Source organism: Penaeus japonicus, unplaced genomic scaffold (genome assembly GCF_977035675.1).
Source record: "Penaeus japonicus unplaced genomic scaffold, GWHDUDI00000001_assembly GWHDUDI00000014, whole genome shotgun sequence".
In the NCBI taxonomy this organism is placed as follows: domain Eukaryota; kingdom Metazoa; phylum Arthropoda; class Malacostraca; order Decapoda; family Penaeidae; genus Penaeus; species Penaeus japonicus.
Window position 1 is genome coordinate 13,413,894 of NW_028234416.1, and position 27,500 is coordinate 13,441,393.

A 27,500-nucleotide genomic window follows, 5' to 3' on the forward strand; every position below is an offset into this window, starting at 1 on the left:
TGTGCGCTGACAGTCGTAAAGTACTTTAACTGTAAAGGTGCTAGTTTCAGAGTTACAGCTTTCCAAAGTCAGCCTAAAGTCTTGTTTTGTGATGAATTTAACGGAAGATGTTCATTAGGCAGGTCTGTGCTGCCCGGAGGGTAGAGAAAACATTTTCCCCGTCCCTATGATTTTTAGCGTGTGCCTGTCCAGACTACCTGTTAGTTTGTCCGCATTGGGTTAATTTCCTCTTATAAATTTTTTTTTTTTTTTTTTTTTGTTAATTAATCTGATTTATTTTGATATCTACTACTTACTCAATAAAGGAATTAAATCATAAAGAATTATAGGAATTATGAATTGATAAATAAATTAATTAATTTATCAAAAAATAAATGCTTTGAAATATCAAAAGTGAGTTTTCAGTGAAAAGAAAATGTTGATGATTCCATCTTACCAATTAGCAACTCTTTAAAAATGCCGTCTTATTTGATTTGCAAGAATGCATGTCCACATTAATACTTTCTTAGATGCACACACATGTGTGGAACATTTCATATGGATATTTTGCTTTCTGCAATGAAGTTATTTTGCTTAGATTAAGTTTTGAGGAAAGCTTTATTGATTTACACACAGGATATTAGAGGGCATGTTTCTAGGAGAGTATAAAGAAAATGTAAATGTATTTGTTTAATCTCGCTTTTTTATTGTGAATTTTAGGCCCTGGCTTTATTATATTCCATGATATAAAATGATACAAGGTTTCTAAGGAACTGATTGTATCAAATCGGTGTTTCACAATTATGATGGTAATTGGACATCAGTGAAGTAATATTTTCTTATACCTTTGTTTAGCTAGAATTATAAAGGTCATTTGGGTTGAATTATATTTTTTCTTATACAGCCTAAAACTTTTTTATGGTAATTTGTAGAATTTTTTGGCTTGAATAAAATTACATATTTTTTCTTCTCTTTTTGTGTTCCGCAATTCAGAACCAGTTGCATTCAGCACATTCGGCGTGTATTGGTGCTTGCAGAACGCTACATCAGCTCCATAGAAGAGCAGCACCCTGGGCCTCGTTCATTACCCCCACACGGTGCATCTTTTACTGGCACACCCATCATACTCAACGTTACTTGTGATTCTAATAAGTTGGATATGAAACTGGAGGTGAGTTTGAGTTGCTTTTATTATATGGCACCTATGGAAACTCTCTGTAGTTCTGTGATTGTGCTGAAAAAGTAAAAATTATAATGTTATATGATGTAGAAAAGGGATTTTTTTTATTTATTATTTTTTTTTTTCCTTTCCTTTCTGGAAATATGGAGGTTAGAATTAACAGTTGATACTTTTCTGTAATAGGCTACACTATGATCTTTGATAGAAAACATTTTCCTAGATTAGAAGTAAGATGATTTCATTGATGAATTATAAGTATTAGTACATAATTTTTACATTTATTCATTCATGGGTTGCATAATTGTACCTCTTATTCAAGTTGACGATAACCTGAAATTGCTCATATCAGTATATTATAATATTATTGTATCACTATGCATGTCTTACATAATAACGTATATCTTTACAGTGTCACAGCAATGAACGGATTGGTTTGATAAGAGGGAAGATAGCCACCCTTGCGCGTGTGTCTCTTGATCAGGTTCACACACTGATGTTTGGTGAAGGTGGAAGTGGAGCTCTAATCACTGCAGCTGACCAGGACAATAGATTATTGCATCACATAGGTGTCCACACAAATACTGCTGTTGTTGCTAAGATAAATACAACTGGTGCTGCTCAGCTGAAGGAAGTTAGTGTTGTTGAATAGTTATAAGAAAAGAAAGAAAGAAATTTATATATATATATAGGTATAGATATAGATATACATGTAATGTATAGCAATGATAGAGACCTATATATTTCTTTTCTTTTCATGTTTTACTTTTTTTTTTTTTGTGAAACATTAAAGCCTTACTCCCCATATCTGATCACTGAAAAATGAACATACTACTCATGTAGTTCTTGTAAATAATGATCAGCTTCATACTTTTCTGATTGAACCTTAAATTTATTCCCAAGGTGGGAGACAACTGGGATGAGCTGCCTAGTGCTGCAAGTTATTGTGATACAGTTGAAACTGGTATCTCTGACGCGGGTGGGGCGGGAGGATCAGGAGCCATGGCAACTGTAGCGGGCCCATCCAGGATGGAAGCAGCAGGTGGCGCCTCTGCAGCTGTTGGCGACTGTCAGGGAAGCCAGTACAACCTGGAGCAAGAGAAGCAGTTGCCTGGAGTTGTCATGTCCAGCCAGGGGAAGGATTTCTTCTCTATGCTGTATCAGCTGGCACTGCTCGATGAACCAAGGTTTGGATGTTTGTATTTGTGTACTTTGGTGATTTCCACAATAAATAGAAATAATTTTTAGATGTTAATTATGTTTTTATATTGATTACATTGTGTTCTATTTGCAGGATTGTTGAGGCAGTTCGTCGTGTACTGTATCTCGTTCCGACTGATCCAAGTGTTGCAGATAAGTTTGATCACATCTGTAGTGGAGGAAGTGTCACGTCAGATGTCAGCCCGAGAACCACACCGTATGGTTCACCTGCTAAAAGAGACAAAATCAGGGATAAAGAAAAGGAAAGAGAAACTGGAAGAGAAATTCTGCGAACTCTGCTGGATCTTGAAGCAACTGATATGACACCATTCAGGCTTTTGTATAATATGGAGGTATGTGTTTTTTTGTTGTTGTTTTTTCTTCAACTATAAACTAATACTCAGAATACAGAAGAGTAATCAGTATATCTTGAAACTAGAATTTTCTTGTGGGTTTGTATTTTGGATTCATACAGTGATACATAATGTCCCAATTTTTATATCGTCATTATTTTTCGTGAATGTTTGCAGGTTTTGTCAGGGAAGATCATGCCAGTTTCTCAGGAAGGAACAATGCATGGCAGTGCTCATTTTTGTGAAGAATTCCTCATGTGCGGTGGGTTGAGTCTCATAACAGCTCTACTGCAAAGGGATTCCCTTCCTCAAGATGTTGACTATGAAATTCGTCAAAGCGTCTACCTCATAACTTTACAGATACTAAGGTTAGGATGATGTATTGTCTTCGCAGTAGCTGAGTTATGTTTGTGATTTGCTTGGCACAATATTGTGAACCGCTTCAAACATATCGAGTTGTGATGATAATTACTGTTTGGTTTTATTTACTCTTTTCTTCCACTTTGTTAGGTATTTACTCTGTGGTTCTGCAACAAAGGGGCAGGAATTGCCCATCACAAGCCAGCAACCTCACCCGGGACCACCAAAACGCTCTGCCCTGGACCCATCAACCCAAACCAGTCCTCCCCCTCTGGCTTACTCATCCCTTACTCCTATCATTGCCAACAAAGTCATAGTGGTGAGTGTTCCTTGCATATGCCAGCAAAGTCATAGTGGTGAGTGTTCCTTGCATATGCCAGCAAAGTCATAGTGGTGAGTGTTCCTTGCATACACATATGTTTCTTTCTGTTGTGCAACCTATCTGTACATCTTTATCTATGTTTCTATCTCTCTCTCTCTCTCTCTCTCTCTCTCTCTCTCTCTCTCTCTCTCTCTCTCTCTCTCTCTCTCTCTCTCTCTCTCTCTCTCTCTCTCTCTCTCTCTTTCTCTCTCCTCTTCTCTCTCTCTCTCTCTCTCTCTCTCTCTCTCTCTCTCTTTCTCTCTTTCTCTCTCTCTCTTTCTCTCTCTCTCTCTCTCTCTCTCTCTCTCTCTCTCTCTCTATTTCTCTATTTCTCTCTCTATTTCTCTATTTCTCTCTCTCTCTATTTCTCTATTTCTCTATTTCTCTATTTCTCTATTTCTCTATTTCTCTATTTCTCTATTTCTCTATTTCTCTCTCTCTCTCTCTCTCTCTCTCTCTCTCTCTCTCTCTCTCTCTCTCTCTCTCTCTCTCTCTCTCTCTCTCTCTCTCTCTCTCTCTCTCTCTCTCTCTCTCTCTCTCTCTCTCTCTGTCTCTCTCTCTCTCTCTCTCTCTCTCTCTCTCTCTCTCTCACACACACACACACACACACACACACACACACACACACACACACTCTCTCTCACTCTCACTCTCTCTCTCATATATATATATAGAGAGAGAAAGTGCGAGTGCGAGTGCGAGTGGAAGTGCCAATGGAGTGTCCACATCATGGTACCAGCACAATCCCAGTGTTATGTACACCGGAACCTATACCCTTGCATGGATGTAAAAGATGACGGATTCTTGATTATACACTGCCCTTTTTTCTTACCAGGGAATGAGCTTGGATGAATGGTGCGAAATGGTCTCCAGCCTCATGAGAGTGGCTTGGGCAGGTGCCGCTGGAAAGCTCTACCTATCCTTGGCAACGCTTACCCTGAGGGACCCTGCTCTCTCGCCCCCTGAGACAAACAAGTCGTCGCGGCAAAGCAGCACTGGTATTTATTATTATTGTTGTTATTATCATGCTAAGGAAAAAGACTTTACTAAAAAATAAAGTATGAGTGTATACATGAGGTAACATATTCCTCCGATAATTTTTACATCATCAAACACAGAGTGATGGTATCTGTCACTATGAAAAATTCTGGCTGGACCCACATAATATCCATAATGTAAAGTAAAGCCTAGAGCCGCTGCAAATTTCCTATATGAATGATAAGAAGTAAAAGACTAATGGAAGGACTCTCAAGAAGAAGAAGAAAAAAAAGGGACACCAAGTTGATAACAATTTACATAGGGGATGGAGGAATTAGATGTATGTAAACTACAAATGCCTCATTCTAAATAAAGGGTAAGAATGGATTGAAAACTTAAAGGATAACCTTTGAGAGGACCATAACACCCAAGAGGTGTGACTCAGCAAGGACATGTTTATGAGTAATTAGTATATTAGTAAGGCAGAGGACCACAGAAAAGGCAGTATGATAAGGCACCACATATTGTGAAGGGTATCATTTGTAGGGTGTCATGCAAAGTGAGGCAGAAACACAAGTGAGCCTTATCAGTATTAGGCTTTCTGTTATTTGTACAAGGCCCTAAGAAGAGAAATTTACCTGTATAACCAAAGTGAAGATTATAACTACACACCCACATGTTATTTTTAAGACAAAAAGCCCAACAAATTATGTAGAAATTTAAAATGTTGCAGCAAAAATGGACTATATATGGCATGTAAAGCCTTTTTTGGACTTGGAAACTTTGTTGCTGTGAAAAAGTCCTGCACTGCCTCTGATGCTGCTTGTTATCAAGGTCCTCAGAGCCAAATTTATTGAGAGTTGGTAGCAGATACTTTGCTGAACTCCCAAGCAAATTAGTCTGCAGATAAGCTTAAAGCTGTGCTGAGCATAGCAAGATGATGATGAACAAGTAAGCTGCACCTTTTGGTTGGGGAGATGTTGGTAGCAGAGAGCTATGTTGATCTCTTGCCACATGTTGGGACTATATCAGGAATTGCTTTGGCCTTTAGACAACTGCATTACAATGGATTAGATGTGTGTCACACTTGGGAGCACACTAGGATCAGCCAACATGGAAACAGCACAGAATTTTCTTAGGTGAAGAGTAGAAGCTTGCCATAACAAACTGGCATTTAGATGGTTACACAGGTGCACTATGAATGTGGGTCTCATCACCATCCAGTGGGACATGCTTTGATTAACTGGTCTTTAGAAGTCTGTCCTGGCATTGACCAGATATGGGTCTTCCCAACAAAAGTGATAGTTTGCCACAAGTAGACAGCTTGGAGATGTTTTCAGTGGTCGTAAAATCTTTGTACCAGACCTCTGGGACAGCACTTTTGCCTCATAGTAGTTTGGATGGATGTTTGGAAGTAATTTTTTTTCATAAACAAATGTTCTAATGAATATATGTTGACTCATTGATATATGACATACATAATTAGTTTCATTATTGAAAATGATATGAGATATAATTGTAAGCTACATTTCATTAGCTATTGTAGAAGTCGTTTATATTATTTTCCTACAATTTTATGCTAATATTGCTTATATATTTTCACAGGAAGTAGTCACAGCTCAAGTAGTGATAGTGAGGGTGTGTTGCAAGGAGGAGTGTGTGTACAGCAGACTACCATTCCACCCGTAGATTCTCTCATTGCCTCTCAAGCGTTACACCTTCTTATAGCCTTCTTAAGATTCCGTCCTCAGCACATAGGTAAGATTCACCTTGTGTAAATTAATGGTTTAAAAGATTTGTTGTATCATGTGCAAATCAGCTATTGGAAAGGTATTATCTGTGATAGGAAATAAATCCTAAGAGAAGTTTTTTGTGTGAATACACAGTGCTATTTTGTAATGGTACAGATGACTTTTTGATAATGTCAAACAGTTACGATTTTAATGAGAGTATAATTTCTATGATAAGAAGAAAGATCCTTATATTTAACGATCATAATGGTAATTCAGTGCCATATTACTTTATGGTGCTCCACTGAAATTAATGTTAGAGTTGAAGTAGTGATAGCTCTGTTGAAAGCAAAATTCTGAAAGTACACATTGGAATGCAGAACGGTGGTACGGGATGGCCAACGTGAAGGACTTCCTTGTTGACGTGCTGGTTGGATGTAGTTCGCAGGAAGTAAGAGAGGTTGCGTACCTACAATTCACCAACCTAATGAACATCTCCACCCCGGCAGAGATGCACCCTAAACAGTTTCTTACTCAGGTGAGTGAGGCCTTTTAACATTTCCAGTGGGTATTTGCAGCAAGAAGTCAGTGTTGCATTTGTCACAGTTTTCTGAATTCATGATTTCTTGAAAAATCATTATTTTCTAGGAGAATAATTAATTTCTTTATACTTATTTTCTGTTTTGTTTTGATTCTGTTGGAAAAGGTTATGGCAGTTTATGTTGGTGTTCATATGGCATGATTTTATGTCATATAAGTTATGCTGTTTAGGTGATCTAATTACGACACTATTTATAAAATTTAGTACATTTATTATGGCATTGACTTTATCAATGTAGGCACTAGAGGAAGGAAGATGTTTTTCTTTGAATTTTTACTTCCCTTTTACATGGAACCCAAAAATCAGGATTCCTCTAATAACTCTGCATGGATCAAATTTTGCTAATTTTAACATATGTTAGTGCACTGTGATCAGTTTATTTCATTATATTGTACTATTCCTTTGAACTCTGATTAAAAATGACAGGCTTATGATGATCTTATGCTCAGGGATCAAGTAAATTCTGATTTCATATGTAATTTTTTAAGCTAAACCTATTGTAGCGTTACTTTCAAGAGTGCAATTTTTCTGCCTGAATGTATAGTAAAGAAGAAATGTGGGGTTCCTTTCATCAGTAGTGTGGATGATAATAAGTTAATTAGGTAAAGAAAAAAAAGGTAGCTGTAGGAGATCTGGAGAAATCTCATTCCCCAACTTTGGTTTATGATGCTCATTGATATATACTGTATGGTTTCTTTGGCTTTCCTGACCCTCTGGGGTTTTAGCCTCTCATGGCTCTTGGAAACTTCTAGAACATCTTTGGTTAGGTTATTTTTTCTCTCTTTTTATTTTTACATAACATGTAAGTAGTTAGTAGTTCATAGTTGTAGAAGCCTGTATTCTGTCTATTTGAATATCAAACTGAAGTGCCATTACATAATACCATTGCTTAGAAGGACTGGGTATCCTAATTCCTGAGAAATTCTGGTTAGAAAACAGATTTAATTCTTAACCCCTTAATGATGGATGATGTGATATCACGTCATGGCCTGGCTGGTCATTCCACTGGGGACGCGATATTACATATTGTGATTGGGTATGCAGTGGCTGACCACTGCCTTAATGGATGAATAGCCTGCAACGTTAGGCTGCTCTGTTGTTAACGGGTTAAGACAGAGGGCTTATCTTATGAGCCATGGCTAATCCATGCAGAATGTGTTAAGAATGTTGTCATTTATATGCACATCATAACTAAATGTAACCTACCTTGGTTAGCTTGTTATATCCTATTCTTGTTGTGAGGATATGATGATACATATTTTTGCGATGCAGGGATTAGATGGGATTAAAAGATACATGCAGTGTCTTATGATCTTCCATTTTATCCGATAGGCAGTGTTTGTTAAAAAACAATGTGCAGGTTGATAAGGGTGACTTTATCTATTCTATGTTCGTATCTTAACAGTGAATAGATACTTCAATTTACACATATAATCATAATAGGACTTAATGTAAATACATAATAGAAAGATTATAGATACCAACTTATATTGTGCTAATGCCAATATTTTCAGTCTTTGTCAACAGAGTAGTATTCTCAGCAGAGGTTTTGGTACTAACGTATATTGGAGATCATAGGAGTTTCAGAGAAGAGAAATAATAAAGGGATTTTAACAGTAGCTGTAAAATCAGAATTCCAGGGTTATAGTACTACACCACACTCCGTGGACCCAGCAAGGCTTGTATGTGGCTAGTGCCTGCCTGAGCTAGGAAGGGTAGACAACAGTACTGCTGTCTATTGCAGTCTTGTCTAAATGTCTCCATGCTCAGCATGTAAGTCACATTTATAAATGAGCTTTTTTGTGATTTATGCCTTCAATTTTCCTTTCTTTATTTGTAAAGTTTTTATTTTTATTCATTTACTTTTTATTGTAGGTTGTAGATTTCAACTACCTTTATGGATTGTCATTGTAGTTAGCTCTCACCTTAAAAGGAGTTAATGGTGTTATGCTACTTAGGAAGTTTGTGCAGTGCATTGCCAAGGACCCAAAGCTTTTGGTGTGTGGGAAGTAATTTCATCCTTTTGAAGCCTTCTTCTCCTAGCTAGTTTGTCTCCCAGTTTATATGGAATTAGGAATACCATTTGTTCTCTGATTGGCCGAGGGAGCTTTCTCATCCCATTTTGTAAATGACTGAATTATTTTCTAAAATGAGGAATACTGCGTCATGTTAACTTTGCTTGTATGTTTGACATTTCTTGGCTGTGGAAGAAACAGATAGATTTTCAAGAGGAATATAGCTTTATTCCTCACACATAAATCCAGTTCCTCTTTCTTAACCCCTTATTACCTGATGACGTCACATTCCTGTCATGGCTTGGCTGGCCTTCCTGCCAGATGACATGAATGTCTCGTCATGGCTTTGTCTGGCCTTCATGCCGGGTGATTGGGTGTGTGTAGCGTCTGGTAGCTGCATCAGTATACAAATAGCCTGGGGTGCTAGGCCTGTATGCTGTGAAATACCCCGGTGACATGACCAGGCGCAGCCAAATCGGGTGAAAGTGCTTTGTATCCTGTGGAGTTTTATACCACTAACTTGATCATTTTCCTTTGCTATTGTGACAAGGGGACAAAAGAGATGAGATTAACTTCTCTTAGAACTCACTCACTCTCTCTGGTATTTGGGACTCAGCTGATGATTGGGATCAGCCCTGTCTCAATTACTTTCATGGGTATTCCACATATTAAATACAAAGAATGTTGTACTACTGTCAGTGAATAGCTATTTTATAATTTTGGTTCATTTCCAAGAATATGTAAGAATTATACCATATCTCCTTCTTGGTCACTTATTTTTTATTTATTTATTTATTTTGATTGAATTAACATTTTGATTCAATTAGAGAAAATCTATTTATGATTATTCAATTATCTTTCCTTTGTTTCCTCTTCCAAGGTGGTACTAAAGGCTCCTCTGCCTCTGTGGGTTCCGTCCACCAGTGCACGCGGTGCTACGCTCCGCCTGCTATCTCAGTGCACACAATACTTCAGTCTCAGGTTAGTTGAATTACGTAACAATTGAAGCACCTACAAAACAAAAGAATATACAAAAGTAACAAGTTATGTGACTGAGCAAACATGAGGCAAGCAGTTGGTTGAATCACCTCGCTTAGCTGGTGAGCAAAAGAAATTACATCTCCCAGAATGCAGCTCATCAAGGACTAAAAAATTAGTTAATAGTTTGACTGCAAGATCAGTTAATGGTAATTGCAAGTTTAGTTAGTTGAATGACTGAAAAATTATTGATGTGATGATACAAATAATTACTGATATGACTGCAAGATTGGGTAATAGTGCAACTTTAAGATTTAGTGAACAGTTAAATTTTGTTGAGGCCTGATAGTGTTCACTGTAACAAAGGTATGACGTGAAAGTGAATAAGATAAATTGAGAGTGGAGTGAATCCAGTATGTTTTGTAAGAAAAACTATGCCGAGAGTTGTGGTGCAAGTGCTGAGTGTTACTCATCATGCATGGGAGCATCCAGCTTGGTTAGGTTAGAAATGCTCAGATGGCAGCATGTGACTGCATTCTAATTGGCCAGTGCCCCAAATCCTGACTCTTTCTAATTACTGATAACCCCTTACAGAGAGAGAGTTATTATCCTAATTATTGTTTTTGTTATTGATACAAATATGATGATAGAGATCATCTCTTTCTTATAATCAGTACTGTTGTGTCTTCTTCTTTGATAGGTCAAAGTTACTCTCTGGACTTAGCAAAAGTGATCAAGAAATGCTAGGCATCAGTGCTAACCAGATGCTTGAGGACGAGGCAGGATGGCTGACTAACTTCAATGCCACAAGAGAAGCATCGAGAGAGCGGCCTGAATCGGGAATAGCGGCATTAAGACATGCTGACAATATTCTTCTTGCTGGACATCTAACTCTCATCACTGCACTTTTATCTTGTGAAGGAATTAGCAAGGAAGACTTTGGTTAGTTGAATTTGAAATTATTTTGCTTGTTTACATGAAAACATTCAGATTTAAGATTGGCCAGCTTTTGAAAAGTACAGATATTGTTTTTATTACACTAACTTCTCTTTGTCATTTTATGGGAGAGACAAGTATATAATTTATTTAATTTTTTGTTTAAGAAAGTTGTTTTTATTTCCAGTTCTTCTTTTATGATTTAGAATTCTCAGTTTGTAAAGGAACAAAGAAATACAGGTTATTAGGTTGAGTTTTTAATAGAGCAATGTCAGTGCATTGATAAGCAACATTTTAATTTAAAGGTGCTATGCTGATCCCCTTACTGATAACGGAGTACCTGTTTCCTGCATCGAAATTGGTCCTGGAGAGTGGACCAGGCCAAGATTCCCTCAGTGCCAGCAGAAATTACTCGGCCAAGTGCACCGGCAAGGAATCACGTCTAGCTGCTTATGACCTCTTGGTGCACTTGGTGACCAACTCCGAACCGAATTTGACCAGACTCGTAGGGCAGCTTGTTTCTCTCCACCACACTTTGAACCCTGACTCCATCAAAGAATTTGAGGTTAGCTCCTGAGTTTGTCAAGTCAAGTGGAATCACTTTTTTTCTTTCTCACTCTCTCTCTCTCTCAATGAGAATGTTACTTCTGATGTTGATTTATGTATAATTTTTATATCTATCTTTCTTAACATTTTGTCTCCTAACTTCTTCTCTATTCTCCTGCCTCATCTCTCCTCTCCCTTTCTCTCATCTCTTATCAAATTCATAGTTGTGATGATTTCCTAAACATGCACAAGATATTAAAATGGTGAAGTATCATATGAATCTCTTATGATTGAAAAAGATCCAGTGGATGTATTTCCACTATACCATTCATTATTTAACTGTCCCATGATGCATCTCTCTACCCTTCAGTATGCTCCGGCTGTCGAAGGACGATGTGCCAGTGGTTACGTGGGGCTGAAGAATGGAGGCGCCACGTGTTACATGAACTCGGTCTTACAACAACTTTTCTTAGTACAAGGTGTACCTGAAGACATTCTTGCTGTGTGCAATGATGATCAAGATGAAGATAGGTGAGACTGTAACTTCAGTTTTGCTCTTGAATGGATCTTATGCCATTTCAGGGAATTTAGTGTGTGGTATAGATCCTATTAATTTATATGTAGTGCTTATCATACAAACTTAATCAGTCCCTCTCAGTGACTTGGTTAGTTTCTGAGTATTCTTTTGAAATCAGAGGTAGTTTTATGACTGCTGATGTAACATATTGACTTTTTCTGACAAAACATTTTCTAACTCCATTCTTTCTCTCTTGCCGTAGCCTGTTTTATCAGCTGCAGACAGTATTTGGCCACATGATGGAGTCACAACTGCAATATTATATCCCTGATAAATTCTGGAAATGTTTCCGTATGGATGGACAGCCTGTCAATGTCAGGGAACAGCAAGGTAAGGTTTAATTACAAGAAATTTGATATTTGTAATTTACATACTAGTTTAATAGGTAAGAATCTTTCTTTTGCCTCATTTATCTGAAATGACCATTGGATCATATTTTAAAAGTATGTGAATATCCAGTAATAGTGAATGTACTATCATGCAATAATACCATTAGAAGTTGATATTGGGTGCATTATGATTGAGGAAATCAACATATTATGAAATATTTTGGCTTTTTTTTCTGTAACTATTATACAGCAAAATAGATTTTGTCTGAGAAATACTTGTCAAGAAAGAAATTATAGCTCTGCTCCACTTTTGCATGCGATATATATATGTGCCTGATGATATTTCTCATTTCCTGTCAACAGATGCTTTTGAGTTCTATACAAGATTAACTGAACAGATTGATGACTATCTCAAAGGGCAGAGACACGAGCGAGTATTTGCTCATAGATTCGAAGGAGTTTATTCCATTCAAAGAATTTGTCAAGATTGTCCCCATAGGTTTGTACTATAGTATACGAGCAGCCATTATTCCTACTTTGCTTGAAGGATGTTCCATAAATGAGCGGAACTAGCTCGCATTCTTTATTAATTTATTGAACTGATTGTTTTGTCTAAATTGCTGTGTGAATATTTACTTCAGATCAACTGGAGTTTATATTGTTATATATATGATAAAGAATTAATGTGATGATTTAGTGCAGGTTGGTATAAATACTAGTTCTTTGTAAAGTTTGTGATGCTATATTACATCATATGAATCTTAGCGAGGCAGTGTCTCAGTTTGAACAACTTCAATTAAACACCATGTTTCTCTTGATAGATATGAACGAGAGGAACCGTTCTTAGCCTTAAACCTCACAGTCACCAAGTGCCACGATCTTCAGGATTCTCTGGATCAGTTTGTCAAAGGTGAACTTTTAGAAGGAGACAATGCTTACTATTGTGAAAAGTGCAATCAGAAGGTATGTCTGTGGATGCCTATATGTGATAGTCTACTTGATCTTTTTAAAATGTGGATTTGTTGCTTTTGTTTTCTTGTTAATAATGATGATATCATGATTATAGTAGTGATAATGTTGTTGTTATTATTAGTAGTACTGTTTTTTCATATACTTTTTAAGGTGAATATTCTATTTAACAATATGGTGAATTAGTTGTAGTTTTAGGTATTATATTTACATTATGAAATGAGATACATTATAACTACCAACAGGTCTTACTCTTTTTATTATTGTTCACAGAGAACAGCTTTGATACGGACTTGTGTTAAAAGCCTCCCACCTGTCCTTGTTATCCAGCTAAAGAGGTTTGGCTATGACTGGGAAGCTTCAAGAGCTCTCAAGTTTGATGACTATTTCAAGGTAAAATAATTCTATTTGTGTCTTGTTCATATTATCAAGACTGATATGTTGTTTTCATTAGTGATTTAAGAGTTATCTAAACGGAAGGGATTTGTAAGTGACAAAATACATTCTAGAAATTTTGATATGTATTTTTGCTTAACCGATTTTCTAGCCTAAATGTCCAAAATGCCGGCCGGTTCGAATTATTATAAAAATAAATGAATTGCTGGCAGGCAACTGTGCCGCCCGGCAACTGGGCTTTTGAATGCGCGGTACACATGCTGTACCACCCGTCCTGTGTGGGTTAATATTCATTTGGTAGTAATGAGAACTTCTTGTGAATGCAGTATTAACACTTTGTTTTGTTTACCCTAGTTTCCATGGGTACTAGACATGGGAGCATATACGGCAGAGGGCATTGCAGAGCGTGAGGAAGATCCTGGAGGAGGTGATGAACCCGATAGCAGGAGCACCCCATCACCGAACCCCAAGGATTCTCTCCCAAAAGCACTCTCTTCCTCCCCCAGAGTACCACACACTCCAACCAAGTCAAGTCCTTCAGGTGTTACGTCGCCTCACACTCCACGGTGGGTACTGGATGTAGATATAGTCATATAAAAAAGCTTTTGATGGGTCGAAGATACAAGTTTAAAAATCCTCCTGGAATTTATCTCAAGGAGTCCAGGAGTGAAATTGTTGTCTCCTTTTCCAGTAGTTTAGTGTAAATTTGGTTTTCTGACTTTTTATCAACACCATTAGTCCATTTGTAAGGGATGATTTGAGATATTGGAAAAATTTTCTTGTTTAACCCGTGAAGGACCAGAATTTTCTGAATGGAAAAAGGAATGATTCAGAACTCTGTAATAAAGGAATATGAAAATTGCAGGTTAAAAGCTCTATTGGAAATGCAATCTTGCCATAAGACCACTGAAATTATCAAATAGTGAGGGAGAATAATGCACAAAAAATAACATTTCAGTAAAAAAACTTTTTCAAAACATAATAATCAGTATACTGCTTTAAAGTATGCATATATCTGTAATCATTTAAATTACGTAATCCATGTTTTTAAGATTAATTCATTAATTGTATATTATTATTTACAGACTTAATACAAGAGTAAGACATAGAGGAGCAATGTATGAGTTGGTAGGGGTCATTGTGCACAGTGGACAAGCCAGTGCTGGACACTATTACTCATACATAAAGGATCGTAGGTAAGTATTGGCATAACTTAAAGTTGTTTGTTATGTGGCATTAATTAGATGTATATATCAGAGATTTTCTTTTAAAAGTAGAAAAGGATTTAACCTCTTTCGCTTGGTTTGTTTCTGAAGGTTGAATTGAATTAGGTTTATTGAGGTATTTTGTGTGTTCAGTATGATCCAAAGAAACTCCAGTATTCATATTGTTTTATCTTTTCTAACTATTTTTCTTTTAAGCATCATGCAGTTTTTGTTTTCATTCTTAGGTAAATTATTTGTCTTACCATAGTTTACAATAGATTTTATTTAATAACATGTTTTTCTTCATTGCTAACATCAAATGCCATTTCAGGGGAGATCCATTAACAAATCCAAACAAGGGCAAATGGTTCAAGTTCAATGACACAACTGTTGAACCAGTTGAAATGACGGACACCCTCCTGGAGCAAGAATGCTTTGGTGGAACATATAAAGCCAAAGTGTCATATGACTCGTGTAAGTCTCTGAGTTTGAGGAATAAATCAGTGATGATGATGTGTCTGATTATGATCTTGGAATTATCATTAATGCATGTAGGAATTAAGAATCTGGTACCCATTGTGATAAGCCACGTCTTAAGATGTTCAGCCTCAGTTGGGAATCTTGAGATGTGTGTGATTCCTATCATGTTTGAGACTTTTGGTATGAATATATTTATGATACATTTGCTAAGTGATACTAATTATCATTTGGTAAAATAGGTCATCATATCTGAAGGAATAAGTAGGGTTAATACTTATGCAAATATATAGGACACGTAAAGCCAAGCAGTCTTGAGTAGCTGCATTATGTCTGCATCCAGTAACTTCATAGGATCGATAGAAGGAAAGACGATTTACTCACAAGTGATATAATTCGGTTTGATTTTCTGCAGCAAACCCACTCCCAGAGGATAGGCTTCGGTACTGGAATGGCTACATGCTGGTGTACGATAGCTTGGATGACAGAATGACCACTCCCAAGACGCCAAAGACTCCAAGGGTGGGAGTCACCTCCAGATCTTTCAGGGCATCAACAAGCAGGTTTGTGTGGAAAGGCTCTCAGAATGTGTATATCAGTTATTTAGGAATGGCAGATTCTTCTGTATGATTCAAGTAATGTTGCATAGTGTGTACAATTTCATCATCTGACTGAAATAGCAGATCCTCTTTCCAGTAAGTAGTCAAAGTTTTAATATCCCTCACCCCTTTTCTTTTTACAGTGCAAAGAAAAGTCTATCCATGAGTGGTAGCAATGAGAGAAGAGCACGGTCGAGCTTGTGTGAACTAAGTCAACTGTTGCAGCAAGGAGAGAAGCAGGGCATGTTCCGCGAACACATGCCGCCCCGCATCTTGTCATCCATCACCCATGATAACCTCACATTCCTGAAGAACAGGGATGTCTACTCGTCAGATTATTACAACTTCATACATCATTTATGCTCAGTTAACCTGGTGAGAAGAAACCTTTGTTGATGTTGCATTTGTCTTATACTCTGATTTATGTATCTACTTCTTCTTTGTGTGTTGTTATGAAGTGATAAGTAGGATCTTTCCTTCTTTCTTTGGTCTATAAGATGTCATTCTGATAAACAAGATTTTAATTGACACTTTTATTATCTGTAGGAGAAGAGTCAGAACGGCCTATCCAGCAACTTGTGTGTACAAGCAGTTAATCTTGGTCTAAACTTCCTGCTGAACACATACCTGCGTACAAAAGACAAGGAAGAGGGAGTGATCAGCCAGTGGGTTCAGCTCATTCAGTCATTGTGTATTCAGTCTAAAGAAGCCTGCAGTTGGGTCATTAACTTCTTTACGGCTGAGCATGGATCAGTCCACATAATACCACTACTCCTGGAGTGCCCCAATAAGATGATACGAAGCCAGTTTGGGTAAGCTGAATATGGGAAGATCGGTCCCAAAGTGTCTGCGTTATGACAACCTTCACCGAGATAATGGAATGTATTTCTCACACTGTATTTCTCGTAATTAGTGCATTTTAATTTATTTAATTTTCTTTGTAGGAACCTTCTGGATTGTATCATCAAGGCAGAGTATGAACATGCTGGTAATATTAAAAGCATTGAGCCAATAATAAAGCATCTTATATCATCATTGACTTCTGATGTCCCCTCCCTGGTCAAGACCTCACAGCAGTACTTCTTGCTCTTACAAAATTATTGTCAGCAGGTAACTGATATTAAACACTCTTTTATCACTTGTTGGTAAGGACTGACACTATGCATGAATTTATATCATGTAATTGTATCTGTTTGAAAGGATTTCTTTTGATTCAATGAAGGAAAAAAACTTTTTGAGATTAGTCATTAGTAGTTATTGGATTTAGCAAGTGCACAGTAATTGAACATAGCTGTAAGTAATTTCTTCTATTTAGATTGTTTGAAATTCTCATTTTCATTGTAATTCAAGTATTAGAACTGTCTATGAAGTTTGCTACTTGTGTTCAATGTTTATTTATTTACTATTACCAGTGCATTTAGTCAGTTTTCAGTTTGAATGTCTTTTATTTCATAAATGTTGTAAATAATCTAGTTTCTGTTTTTAGGTCCATAAAATGCCTTTCATTTTTGGTAATAATTCAGCAATGCAAAATAAATACATGAACAATAATATTTCTTTTCAGGGACTTACCCACTGTTCCCAAATCTTAAGCTTGGGCGGATTTTCTGCCCTCCTCAACTTCCTTCTCGGCCCAACCGACTCAGACAAAAGACGCTGGTCGTCGGTACAAGCTCAGGATTTTGGACCACTGCACTCTATCATTTCCACTATTATCTTGTCTTTTGACATGACACCTCACCAGACCTCAGGTAATAATCGTAGAGTGGAGGGTACCATTTACTCTTTTGAACCGTTGTTTTCAAGTTGATGTATATAATGACACAAAAAATTCCAACCAAGAACTTAATATCGAAAAGCCCATTTGGACAGATCATGAAAAGAAAGAAAGAAAGAAATTGCACATGAAAAACAATCCTTTGTCTTCCTCCAAGGTACAGCCACTCCCAGTGAAAAGAGTGACGAGGAGAAGCTTGTCATGCCGGGCGAAGTTGTACAAGTGTTGTACGGAGGTGAAAGAACACGTTGGCTCAGGGAGGCAATTGTGGCTTACAGAGAGGTATCCGGCAGTGTCCCCCTGTTGTCCAAAGCGCTGAGGGCAGCTGCAACAGAGAATTTCGCTTTTTCCAAAGCACTCCTTGCTGCTTTGATGGTACGTTATTTGCTAACAGGAAAAACTATATGAAATTGATTTGCATTATGTATTCCCACTACAAGCAAGTAAAATGAAGAAAATGTTTATATCCCTTGGCTTGATTTTCTGGCTTACATTTTACAGAATGAATATGCGAAGGCACCATCAAACATGTTGAAAGATCTTTCTCAGCTTCTGCAGGAGATATTGGTATGTTTTAGCAGGGATGTTTTTTCTTAGTAATATGTTTTTATCTGAATTACCTTTGTTTTGATAGGTTATGTATAACAATTTACAATTGACTAATTATTGAAAGTTATATCTTCTTCATCCCCTTTGATGTATTGATACATCAGATGACTTCTTATTTGTGTCACTTATTTGTCATATTCATCAGTACAGAAAAACACTAATTTTCTAAAAATACAAGGAGCATGTATATATGCTATGCAGGGCATGTATGTATGCAAATAGGCAATGGCATAATACATACACAGACATCTATTCACATACACATATACATGCAAAGATGTGGTGCACATACACTGCCACCTCCTCCCTACATGCCCACAGCTGTACAGATATGCACTCACACACTCATGCTCACTCACACTCTCATACACACTCATGCACATTCACATTCATGTATGCACTCATGCAGACTCCCACTCACATTCACATGCACTCATGCACACTCGCACTCACATACACACTCATGCCCACTCACACTCACGTACACACTCATGCACACTCACACTTACATACATACTCATGCACACTCACATTCATGTATGCACTCATGCCCAGTCACACTCACGTACACACTCATGCGCACTCACACTCACATTCACACTCATGTACACACTCACATACACACTCATGTACACACTCACGTACACACTCACATACACACTCATGCACACTGACACACATACACACTCATGCACACTAATATTCATGTATGCACTCATGCAGACTCACACTCATATTCACATGCACACTCACACTCACATACACTCTCATGCACACTCATACTCACATACACACTCGTGCACACTCACGTACACACTTATGCACACTCACATTCATGTATGCGCTTATGCAGACTCGCACTCACATTCATGTACACTCATGCACACTCACTCACATTCACACACGCTCATGCACACTCACACTTGCACTCACACTTGCACTCACACTCACACTTGCACTCACACTCATGTACACTCATGCATATGTACGCTCATGCACATGCACCCACATGCACACACTCCGTCATGCACACGCATGCTCATGCACACGCACACTCATGCACACTCACTCACATACACACTCATGCATACTCACATTCATGCACACTCCCACACTCAGGCATGCTCACACATTCATGTTCACTTTCACACTCATGCACACTCACATTTACACTCACACTCACACTCACATTTACACTCACACTCACATTTACACTCACACTCACACTCACATTTACACTCACACTCACATTTACACTCACATTTACACTCACACTCACACTCACATTTACATTTACACTCACACTCACACTCACATTGACACTCACACTCACATTTACACTCACTCTCACATTGACACTCACACTCACACTCACATTGACACTCACTCACATTGACACTCACACTCACATTTACACTCACACTCACATTTACACTCACACTCACACTCACATTTACACTCACACTCACATTTACACTCACACTCACATTTACACTCACACTCACATTGACACTCACACTCACATTTATACTCACACTCACATTTACACTCACACTCACATTGACACTCACACTCACATTTACACTCACACTCACATTGACACTCACACTCACATTGACACTCACGCTCACATTGACACTCACGCTCACATTGACACTCACGCTCACATTTACACTCACACTCACATTGACACTCACATTCATATTCACATTCACATTCACATTCACATTCACACACATGAACATATCTATTCATATCCAAACTTGCATGTGACACACCTGCACCACATACACACACACATGCACATTAGGGTATTTCAATAATTGGTGATTTTTGAAAAATCATTCAAATTCACGGGGACTGTTCAGAAGTAGGCCCCATTTATTTTTTCATGACTAGTGATACCATTTTTATTTGTTTTTATCAATATTTACCTATTGCACTTTTAACTCAAAGATACGAAAAATATGATTAAATAATTAGATTAGTTTGGGGTGAAATTCCCGTTTTCTATATTCTCTTCGTCATTTTAGCAGTAATTACTTAACCCATCCCCGACGAGGGAATTCTAGCCTAGAATGTCCAAATGCCGGGGCGTTCGAATTATTAGGCCTAAATCAATTGAATGGCTGGCACAATACTGTGCCGCCCGGCCACTGGGCTTTTGAATGCGCGGTACACATGCTGTACCACCCGTCCAGAGAGGGTTAACGATGTATTCAAATTATGTTGATTTATTTAATTGTGTATAGTATAATTCTAGTTTTTAAGATTATTTTTTCTGCAATTAAGCATAATATTACACATGGTGAAAGTATATTACAAACTAGAAACGTATCTTTTATTGGCAATATCTATAATATGCAACAACTTCTCACATACTATATTCCCCTACCCGCAATTACCATGTATTTGATATCCCATATATAATGGAACAAAGGAGAACTAAACACTCTTTCCGAAAAACCTGGGACATTCACAAACTTTTCTGTGGTGAGGTTCCATAACTTCTCATAGGAAAAATTGTACCAAATTCGATCCTTCAGGTTTGGCTGGTTTGTATATCCAGCTTTTTCCGATTCCATTTTCAGCATACCAAATACCTCATGTATGCTGTCACCATCGTGAGAGAGTGGCATGAAAGTGACATCTGTTTTATGCAGATATCTACTGATGGATGCAAAGTAGGATTTGTCAAACCCTAATCTGATCCCTACTTCTGAACACATTTGAGATGCCCCAAATGCTGTCTGAAATATTGTCGGCTCTGTACTAATGACAGCTTTTCGCCAGCAAAAGAAATGGATCTTGGAGAACTCGAAGATACCTTTGATAACAGTAGGGTTCTTTTGCAATGTCCCCAAGCATCTAATCAAATTGTCTTTCAAGCCAACTTTGGTCTTGGATGGCAAATCAGCATTTTCAATACTTCATAATTTATCAAGTACAACATCAAGTGATATACAAACATGTAATGATGAACACATATAACCTAACCACCTAACACCAACTGGCACAAATATCCTAGGCAATATTATGTTTTTTAAATTCTTTTAAGGACTCAAGACAAAATAATTTTGCATGTCTGTTCAGTAGTTCATGAATGGTTACCCGTCAATAGCATTAAAGTTAATTGGCCACTGAAAACGGATCTCATCATTTATATCCTCATAAAAATCATTCACTTCTGTTAATTCCCTGAGGTTATGACATGTTTTTATTCATATTGGTTATCTTCAATGAAGCTAGAGTGTCATCTCTTTTACCAATAGTTGCCTGCCTTTTCTTGCGGAAAATGGTAGTATCTAAAGGAATCAATCTGCTGTCAAGACCTACTACTTGAGAAAAAAAAGCATCAGTAAAATTTGTTGTATTATTTCCGTGGTGTATTTCCGTTTCCCTTCTGGCAGTCATCAAGAGTGGATAAATCTTCTAAGGTTGAGGAAGATTAAGTTTCCGTTGTCATGTTCATCATCTGTATCGTTTTCACACATTCCTGTATCTCACTCAGTAATTTATTTGCCAGACTACATTTCCTCTTATTTCTGTATTCCTTCCTTTTAGTAGGCTTTATGGTCAGCAGAACCAGTGGATGCAGCACTACCATTTAACTTTGCTTCATACCACTCGATGTCTTTTTGTAGCACTCTCTCGGTTGTCTTTTGCCTTTAAAAGATACGATTTCAGTACCAATAAACGAAGCTTTCAAACTCTCCTCCTGTGTATAATAATATACTTTCTTTATGTTAAGTACTTTTGTGATGGCCTTTAGTTTAGTAATAGTCTTCAGTCCAAATTTCTGTTATAATTCTTCAATTTAGTCACAAGTTTCAAAGCAATTTGTCGTCCAGAAAAGTTTGAATTTCAATCAAACACTTTCAGCGAATTATATCGTGCCAATATATCACAAACAAGTAGCAACACAACAGAAGCTTGTTGGAATGTATAATAATGTTATTAATTAACTAACGTTTGTATGCTTATTGAAGAAACACGGCATTACTTTACAGGCCATTAAGTTCAGTGAGGAATTAGAAGTATTAAAAGACTTCCGACCTAAGGTCATTGAGGAACTTGCTATATGCGGTATTTAAGTGCTTAAGGTCTGTGAGAAGTTTGTTGCATGCAATATTTAGGTTCCCAAGGTCAGCGAGGAACTTGATGCACCTAAAGACACAAATTTTATTGCGATTCGGAAGGGAACTATCATCACTTAACATTAGCGAGGAAGTTCGAAGTGCGTGGACCTCGTCCGCTGCGCGGCCCCAATTCCGCGGAAATGCGTAATATATTAAATTGAAAAGTGCAACCCCTAAACGTTATCAGATCAAGCTGATTTTTTTCACATTTCATTTTTATGATATATGGAGCCTATTTTTGTACAGTCACAATGACATTTCAAAAGTTGCAATTTTTGAAATACCCTAATGCACATACACAAGCATGAAGTTCTTTAAAGACTGCACTATGGAAGGAGAAGTTATGAGAAGGATTTTTTTTTTTTCCCCCAGCAAATTGGTGACTCCCTGCAGTCTAGTCGCACAACTGCAGTTCTTGAAGGTTTTGTGAGTACAGATAGTGAGAATATCATGGGTCTCCTTGGTAAGTTACTCTTCTCTGGATTGTTGATGCAATATTTTACAGTTTTATATTTGTCATTTATTGATTGTAATTATTGTATATATTTATTGTCTGTTTTTTAATGTTCTCATGCAATCTTTTTACGATGCAGACATGATTGGCAACAACAAAGACCATGACAGCAGGAGAGCTTATCAGTGCATCAAACTTGTTGTGACACTCTCTGCCAAATGTCCCTTAGCTCGGGACCACTTAACCAATACGCAAACCCGCTGGCAGTGGGCCGTTGAGTGGTTACGGGGAAGAATGGATGATCACTCAGCGACCTTGTCTGCTGCTACTGGTCTTAGCAACGAAGACTCTAACACGAAAAATTTCCAACGGACCACGAGTGCTCAGGTAAAGTGGATATGATATAACTCGGACTGTATAACATCAAGATGAGCCTGTAAACCATAGTGCTATCATTGCTCTTGTGCATTTTATTAATTTGTCTGTAAAGACATTTCTTACTCAGAATTTAAGGTAGTATTCAAATGAGAAGTTTATGATAGGAACCAATTTAATAAGACTTTCATCATTGCAGTTAACCCTAGAAGAAGCCACAGCTCTCCTGAGTGAGTTAGAATCCACTGAAATGGAGATTGACTGTGACCCCGTTGAACTTGGTGAAATAAAGGAGAGTGCATCGGAACGTGAGACGTCGCCATCAGAAGACTTGGACGCCATTGATCCTTAAAGATTGTACTTTAATGTCACCAAAGATTACCAATATGCCAGTTACCTTTTATCTTTGAATAGTCTCCATTAGGAACCAATTTTTATTTTCTGTATCCATTACAAAAGGAGAAAACGAAAGATAGAATTTATAGAAGACAGTGAAGGTGTCAGAAATAGATTAGTCCCATTGGAGATGACGCAGCTGACTCCCAAGCACAGATTTTTAAATTGATGGTAAGGTTTCTTATCAGTGTCTCCTTGCTCATTCTTTCCTAGTAAGAGTACGTAGTTACGTTTTAAAGGAGCCTGGCGTACAGTGTCATTATTGCAAGGCAATATTTTATAAGAATATTGAGTTGAAAATTACAGGTATAGCGTTGTAAGATTTAGTGATTCCAGAATAATTCTATATATTTTCAGCAGTCATCGAGTTAGAGTTCATATCTTGGTTGTTTATGTTAATTCTGTAGAAATATAATAACCCTAAACAAAAGTAATATTGAGTTTCAAGAATGGAATGTTTCACATTGAAATTGCCTGTGGTGTTTGGCAGCACTGACATAATCTGTGGTGTTTGACAGCACTGACACAACCTGTGGTGTATAATAGCATCTGTTATTTTATATTAGGAAATTGTTGTTAACACCATAAGTGCCATAGCATATATTTTTCTCAGAGTCATTGTTTTTTTGTACTTTCCTCAAGAGTGCAACATAGAGAATTTTTGTATAGTTGGAAACTACTTACATTTGCACTTGGACCAGTCTTTACCCATTTGAAATCAATTTTAATTAACTAAAACATTTCTTGTAGACTGTTCTTTGGTGCTGTTCTGCATGAAGCACAATCGGTTCTTTTATGAAGAAGAACTGAACTTGGTGTCATTTTAAATATACACAGGGCCTTGTATACTTTGTTGACCTTTGTTTTTTAACCTCTTGTTACACATCTGTTGATCTTAGGGACAGAATAAGAGTCTGTAGTTGACTTTTTCAATTTTAATATTCTAATAATTTTCTTGCAATAAATTGTTGAAATGTGAACAAAGCTATTAAAGGTTGAATCAATTGTTTGAATAAAATTGTAGAATATGAATTGGGTTAGTATTTCTTTATGTTATACCTAAAATTATGCACATAAAAAAGGGGAAATCCTTCACAACTCTCAGTCTCATTTTACCAATGGATTTTTATTTTGTTAAACATGACAGAAATTTCCTCCCCCAAAAAACTGTCATAATTATTTTTGATGGCATACTAGAAATACAAGTGAAATCGAGATGTGAAGTATAATCTAAAGCATTAATATTTCAAGCTTGTTAAAAGAAAAGTTGTTTATTGCAAAATGAATGAAACTGTGATTATGGCATCTGTAGATTTAAATTTATTTGGTTCTTGTTCTTGTTCAGTCTGTAAGGCTTGGTCTTGTGCTGTTTATTTTAATAATGATTATATATATATATTATTACATTATTGATAAGTTGCCAATTTTAATAACTTCTTTTTAATTGTGGACTGTGCTGACTTACCCTATATAATTAATTTCAGATGAACCGTATCCTTGTGTTACTCAAATCATCACTGTTCTGTCCTTCAAAAGGTCAAGGTATTAGCAACCTAACTAATCTTTGTACCATTTGCTCAAACCGTAAATTAAGTAGTGTCAGTAATACCAGTATGTTGATGTCTTACCTTCCCCTTTTCTCCTTTCTTTCTTTCTTTCTTTCTTTCTTTCTTTCTTTCTTTCTTTCTTTCTTTCTTTCTTTCTTTCTTTCTTTCTTTCTTTCTTTCTTTCTTTCTTTCTTTCTTTCTTTCTTTCTTTCTTTCTTTCTTTTTTCTTTCTTTTTTCTTTCTTTCTTTTTTCTTTCTTTCTTTTTTTTTTCTTTCTTTCTTTCTTTTTTCTTTTTTTCTTTCTTTCTTTCTCTCTTCTTCTTTCTCTCTCTTCTCTCTCTTCTTCTTTCTCTCTTTCTTCTTTCTCTCTTCCTCTTTCTCTTCTCTCTCTCTCTTCTCTCTCTCTCTTTTTCTCTCTTTCTCTCCTCTTCTCTCTCTCTCTCTCCTTCTCTCTCTCCTTTCTCTTTCTCTTCTCTCTTTCTCTCTCTCTCTCTTTCTCTCTCTCTCTCTTTCTCTCCCTCTTTCTCTCCCTCTTTCTTTCTCTCTTTCTTTCTCTCTCTCTTTCTCTCCCTCTTTCTCTCCCTCTTTCTTTCCCTCTTTCTTTCTCTCTTTCTTTCTCTCTCTCTTTCTCTCCCTCTTTCTCTCCCTCTTTCTTTCTCTCCCTCTTTCTTTTTCTTTCTTTCTCTCACTCTTACTCTTACTCTTACTCTTACTCTTACTCTTTTACTCTCACTCTCACTCTCCCCCCCCCCCCCCTCTCCCCTTTCCGTGACGTCAACATTTACAAGATCCTTCTCATATGAACCGTCATTCAGGGGAAGCAGGCAAATATTCTAAGGAAACTCTCAAGCTTTTGTTTGTTGCCTTTGGTCAATACCGATTTGTTTTATTTTTTTCTTGGATGATTGTGATTGTACAGAACATGATTGCATACTTTGTATAGCGAGACTTTATTAACTGCGCATTATTAATACTTATGCTAGTGAAGAAAACTTGAAGTATATCTTATATAACAGTATAAGAAAAATATAAATAAACCCTCCAGATAAAGTGCTGTTAACACAATAAAAGTATTTGTTTGTTTATTCGTTGTTTTAGTAACCATGCCAACATAACTGATGGTTCAACAGGTAAAATGTAACATATAACATAAGCAAAATGTGGAGTTTTATGGGCTTGAGGTGCCTTTCGGTTTGCCTGTATCAGTCCTGTCCAAAATCACTATCATAATTTCATATTCTGCACTAGGTGACACGTACATACAGTGTTGACTTAATTTCGTTTGTTTTCCTAATTTACGTTATATATTGCCACGAAACCAAATGAAATGCTTGTAGCCTTCGGTGATGTGGCTAGCAATCTATCATGAATGATTTTTTTTCTTCACATGCCTGATTTTTTTCAACTTCAGAAAACTAGATATTATTTTACGTAAATTTCTGAAAATAGATGTCATGTCAGCCATGGGTACAGTAGACAGCTAATTCCGACTGAATTCATTTGTGACCTTCCATTTACAAAGTATTTTAGAAAAAAAGGAAGGCGTAAGGGTCAGTTCAGTTCAGAGAGATTTGCGAAGACGTAGTTGGGTGCTTCCCTTTGGAGAGTCGGGAAGCTTCCATCACCTTGGGATGAGCGGTGATAACCTCAAGGTCATACATCAAAAGAAAACCAAGAAGCACTATCTTGGATTTTCTATTTTGGGGAGACAGAGCCGATAAGCTCCCCTTCCGCCCATCCAGGAGCTTCTCTGTCTCCTGGAGGAAGGGGAGAGTGGCTTGGTCCCTCGAAACGATTATCATGTCATTGTCTCTGGCAATTCGAATCGTCAGACGGCACTGTCTCTGGGTTTCCAGAGCCCGTACCATCTGATAGGCATTGTCGAATCCCTCCGGTTTAGGGGGAACTGACTAGGGGCTACAGACTCGTCCTCCGAGTACGTAGCCGGCCGAGGCCATTTGTTGCTTGTCCTCCGAACCGACGCCGGAGTTTTGGCAGTGGGGCCAGCAGGGATGGAGGGTCCTGCATGACCTCCAGTCCTTTTGTGACTCGTCATCTGAACCGACGCCTGCGACTAGTCAGAACCAGGGGTAGGTTTGGAGGGTTCAGCCCTAGGTTCTTAGGCAGGTTTTTCTGAACCGACGCCAGAGCCTTACCCATCTCTTGGTCGATTTCTTGCTGGGGGGGAGGGGGGGTATCAGTGACCACGGAGTCCAACAAGGGGAAGCTGTGCACTGAGGCCATGCTCAGGGGTGATGAGAGGATATACGCAACCCCTGCCTCGCGTTGATAGCATTCGCAAGACCATGCGATTGCCTGCAAAACAGGGGCTGCTTGACCCTAGCCTAGCTCAAAAGAGAGACCAGCCGATTGACCTAATCGAGCCGAGATCAGGCCACCCGTCTTGCTGGAATAGAGGACCAAAGAGGTGTGTTGC

General features: G+C 37.6%; 1 protein-coding gene across 2 annotated transcripts in view; it reads left to right on the plus strand.

The window, feature by feature from the left end:
- Window positions 1-26,148, plus strand: part of LOC122249584 (ubiquitin carboxyl-terminal hydrolase 24) — a 40,845-nt gene extending 14,697 nt beyond the window's left edge. The window contains exons 16-45 of one of the 2 annotated variants that reach the window (XM_086543952.1): window positions 973-1,150; window positions 1,569-1,790; window positions 2,060-2,343; window positions 2,451-2,709; window positions 2,887-3,077; window positions 3,220-3,388; window positions 4,266-4,428; window positions 6,014-6,166; window positions 6,519-6,676; window positions 9,635-9,735; window positions 10,433-10,674; window positions 10,974-11,233; window positions 11,585-11,745; window positions 11,994-12,121; window positions 12,484-12,619; window positions 12,942-13,083; window positions 13,363-13,482; window positions 13,840-14,051; window positions 14,571-14,681; window positions 15,022-15,164; window positions 15,583-15,730; window positions 15,910-16,141; window positions 16,313-16,578; window positions 16,711-16,876; window positions 17,331-17,517; window positions 17,701-17,918; window positions 18,045-18,110; window positions 22,664-22,754; window positions 22,885-23,132; window positions 23,320-26,148. In XM_086543952.1, the coding sequence (XP_086400078.1) occupies window positions 973-1,150; window positions 1,569-1,790; window positions 2,060-2,343; window positions 2,451-2,709; window positions 2,887-3,077; window positions 3,220-3,388; window positions 4,266-4,428; window positions 6,014-6,166; window positions 6,519-6,676; window positions 9,635-9,735; window positions 10,433-10,674; window positions 10,974-11,233; window positions 11,585-11,745; window positions 11,994-12,121; window positions 12,484-12,619; window positions 12,942-13,083; window positions 13,363-13,482; window positions 13,840-14,051; window positions 14,571-14,681; window positions 15,022-15,164; window positions 15,583-15,730; window positions 15,910-16,141; window positions 16,313-16,578; window positions 16,711-16,876; window positions 17,331-17,517; window positions 17,701-17,918; window positions 18,045-18,110; window positions 22,664-22,754; window positions 22,885-23,132; window positions 23,320-23,472 (5,308 nt within the window). In that variant the 3' untranslated portion in view covers window positions 23,473-26,148. The remainder of the gene's footprint in view (window positions 1-972; window positions 1,151-1,568; window positions 1,791-2,059; window positions 2,344-2,450; window positions 2,710-2,886; window positions 3,078-3,219; window positions 3,389-4,265; window positions 4,429-6,013; window positions 6,167-6,518; window positions 6,677-9,634; window positions 9,736-10,432; window positions 10,675-10,973; window positions 11,234-11,584; window positions 11,746-11,993; window positions 12,122-12,483; window positions 12,620-12,941; window positions 13,084-13,362; window positions 13,483-13,839; window positions 14,052-14,570; window positions 14,682-15,021; window positions 15,165-15,582; window positions 15,731-15,909; window positions 16,142-16,312; window positions 16,579-16,710; window positions 16,877-17,330; window positions 17,518-17,700; window positions 17,919-18,044; window positions 18,111-22,663; window positions 22,755-22,884; window positions 23,133-23,319) is intronic. The other variant, XM_086543953.1, reaches the window with a different exon arrangement.
- The last annotated feature ends 1,352 nt before the right edge of the window (window positions 26,149-27,500 follow it).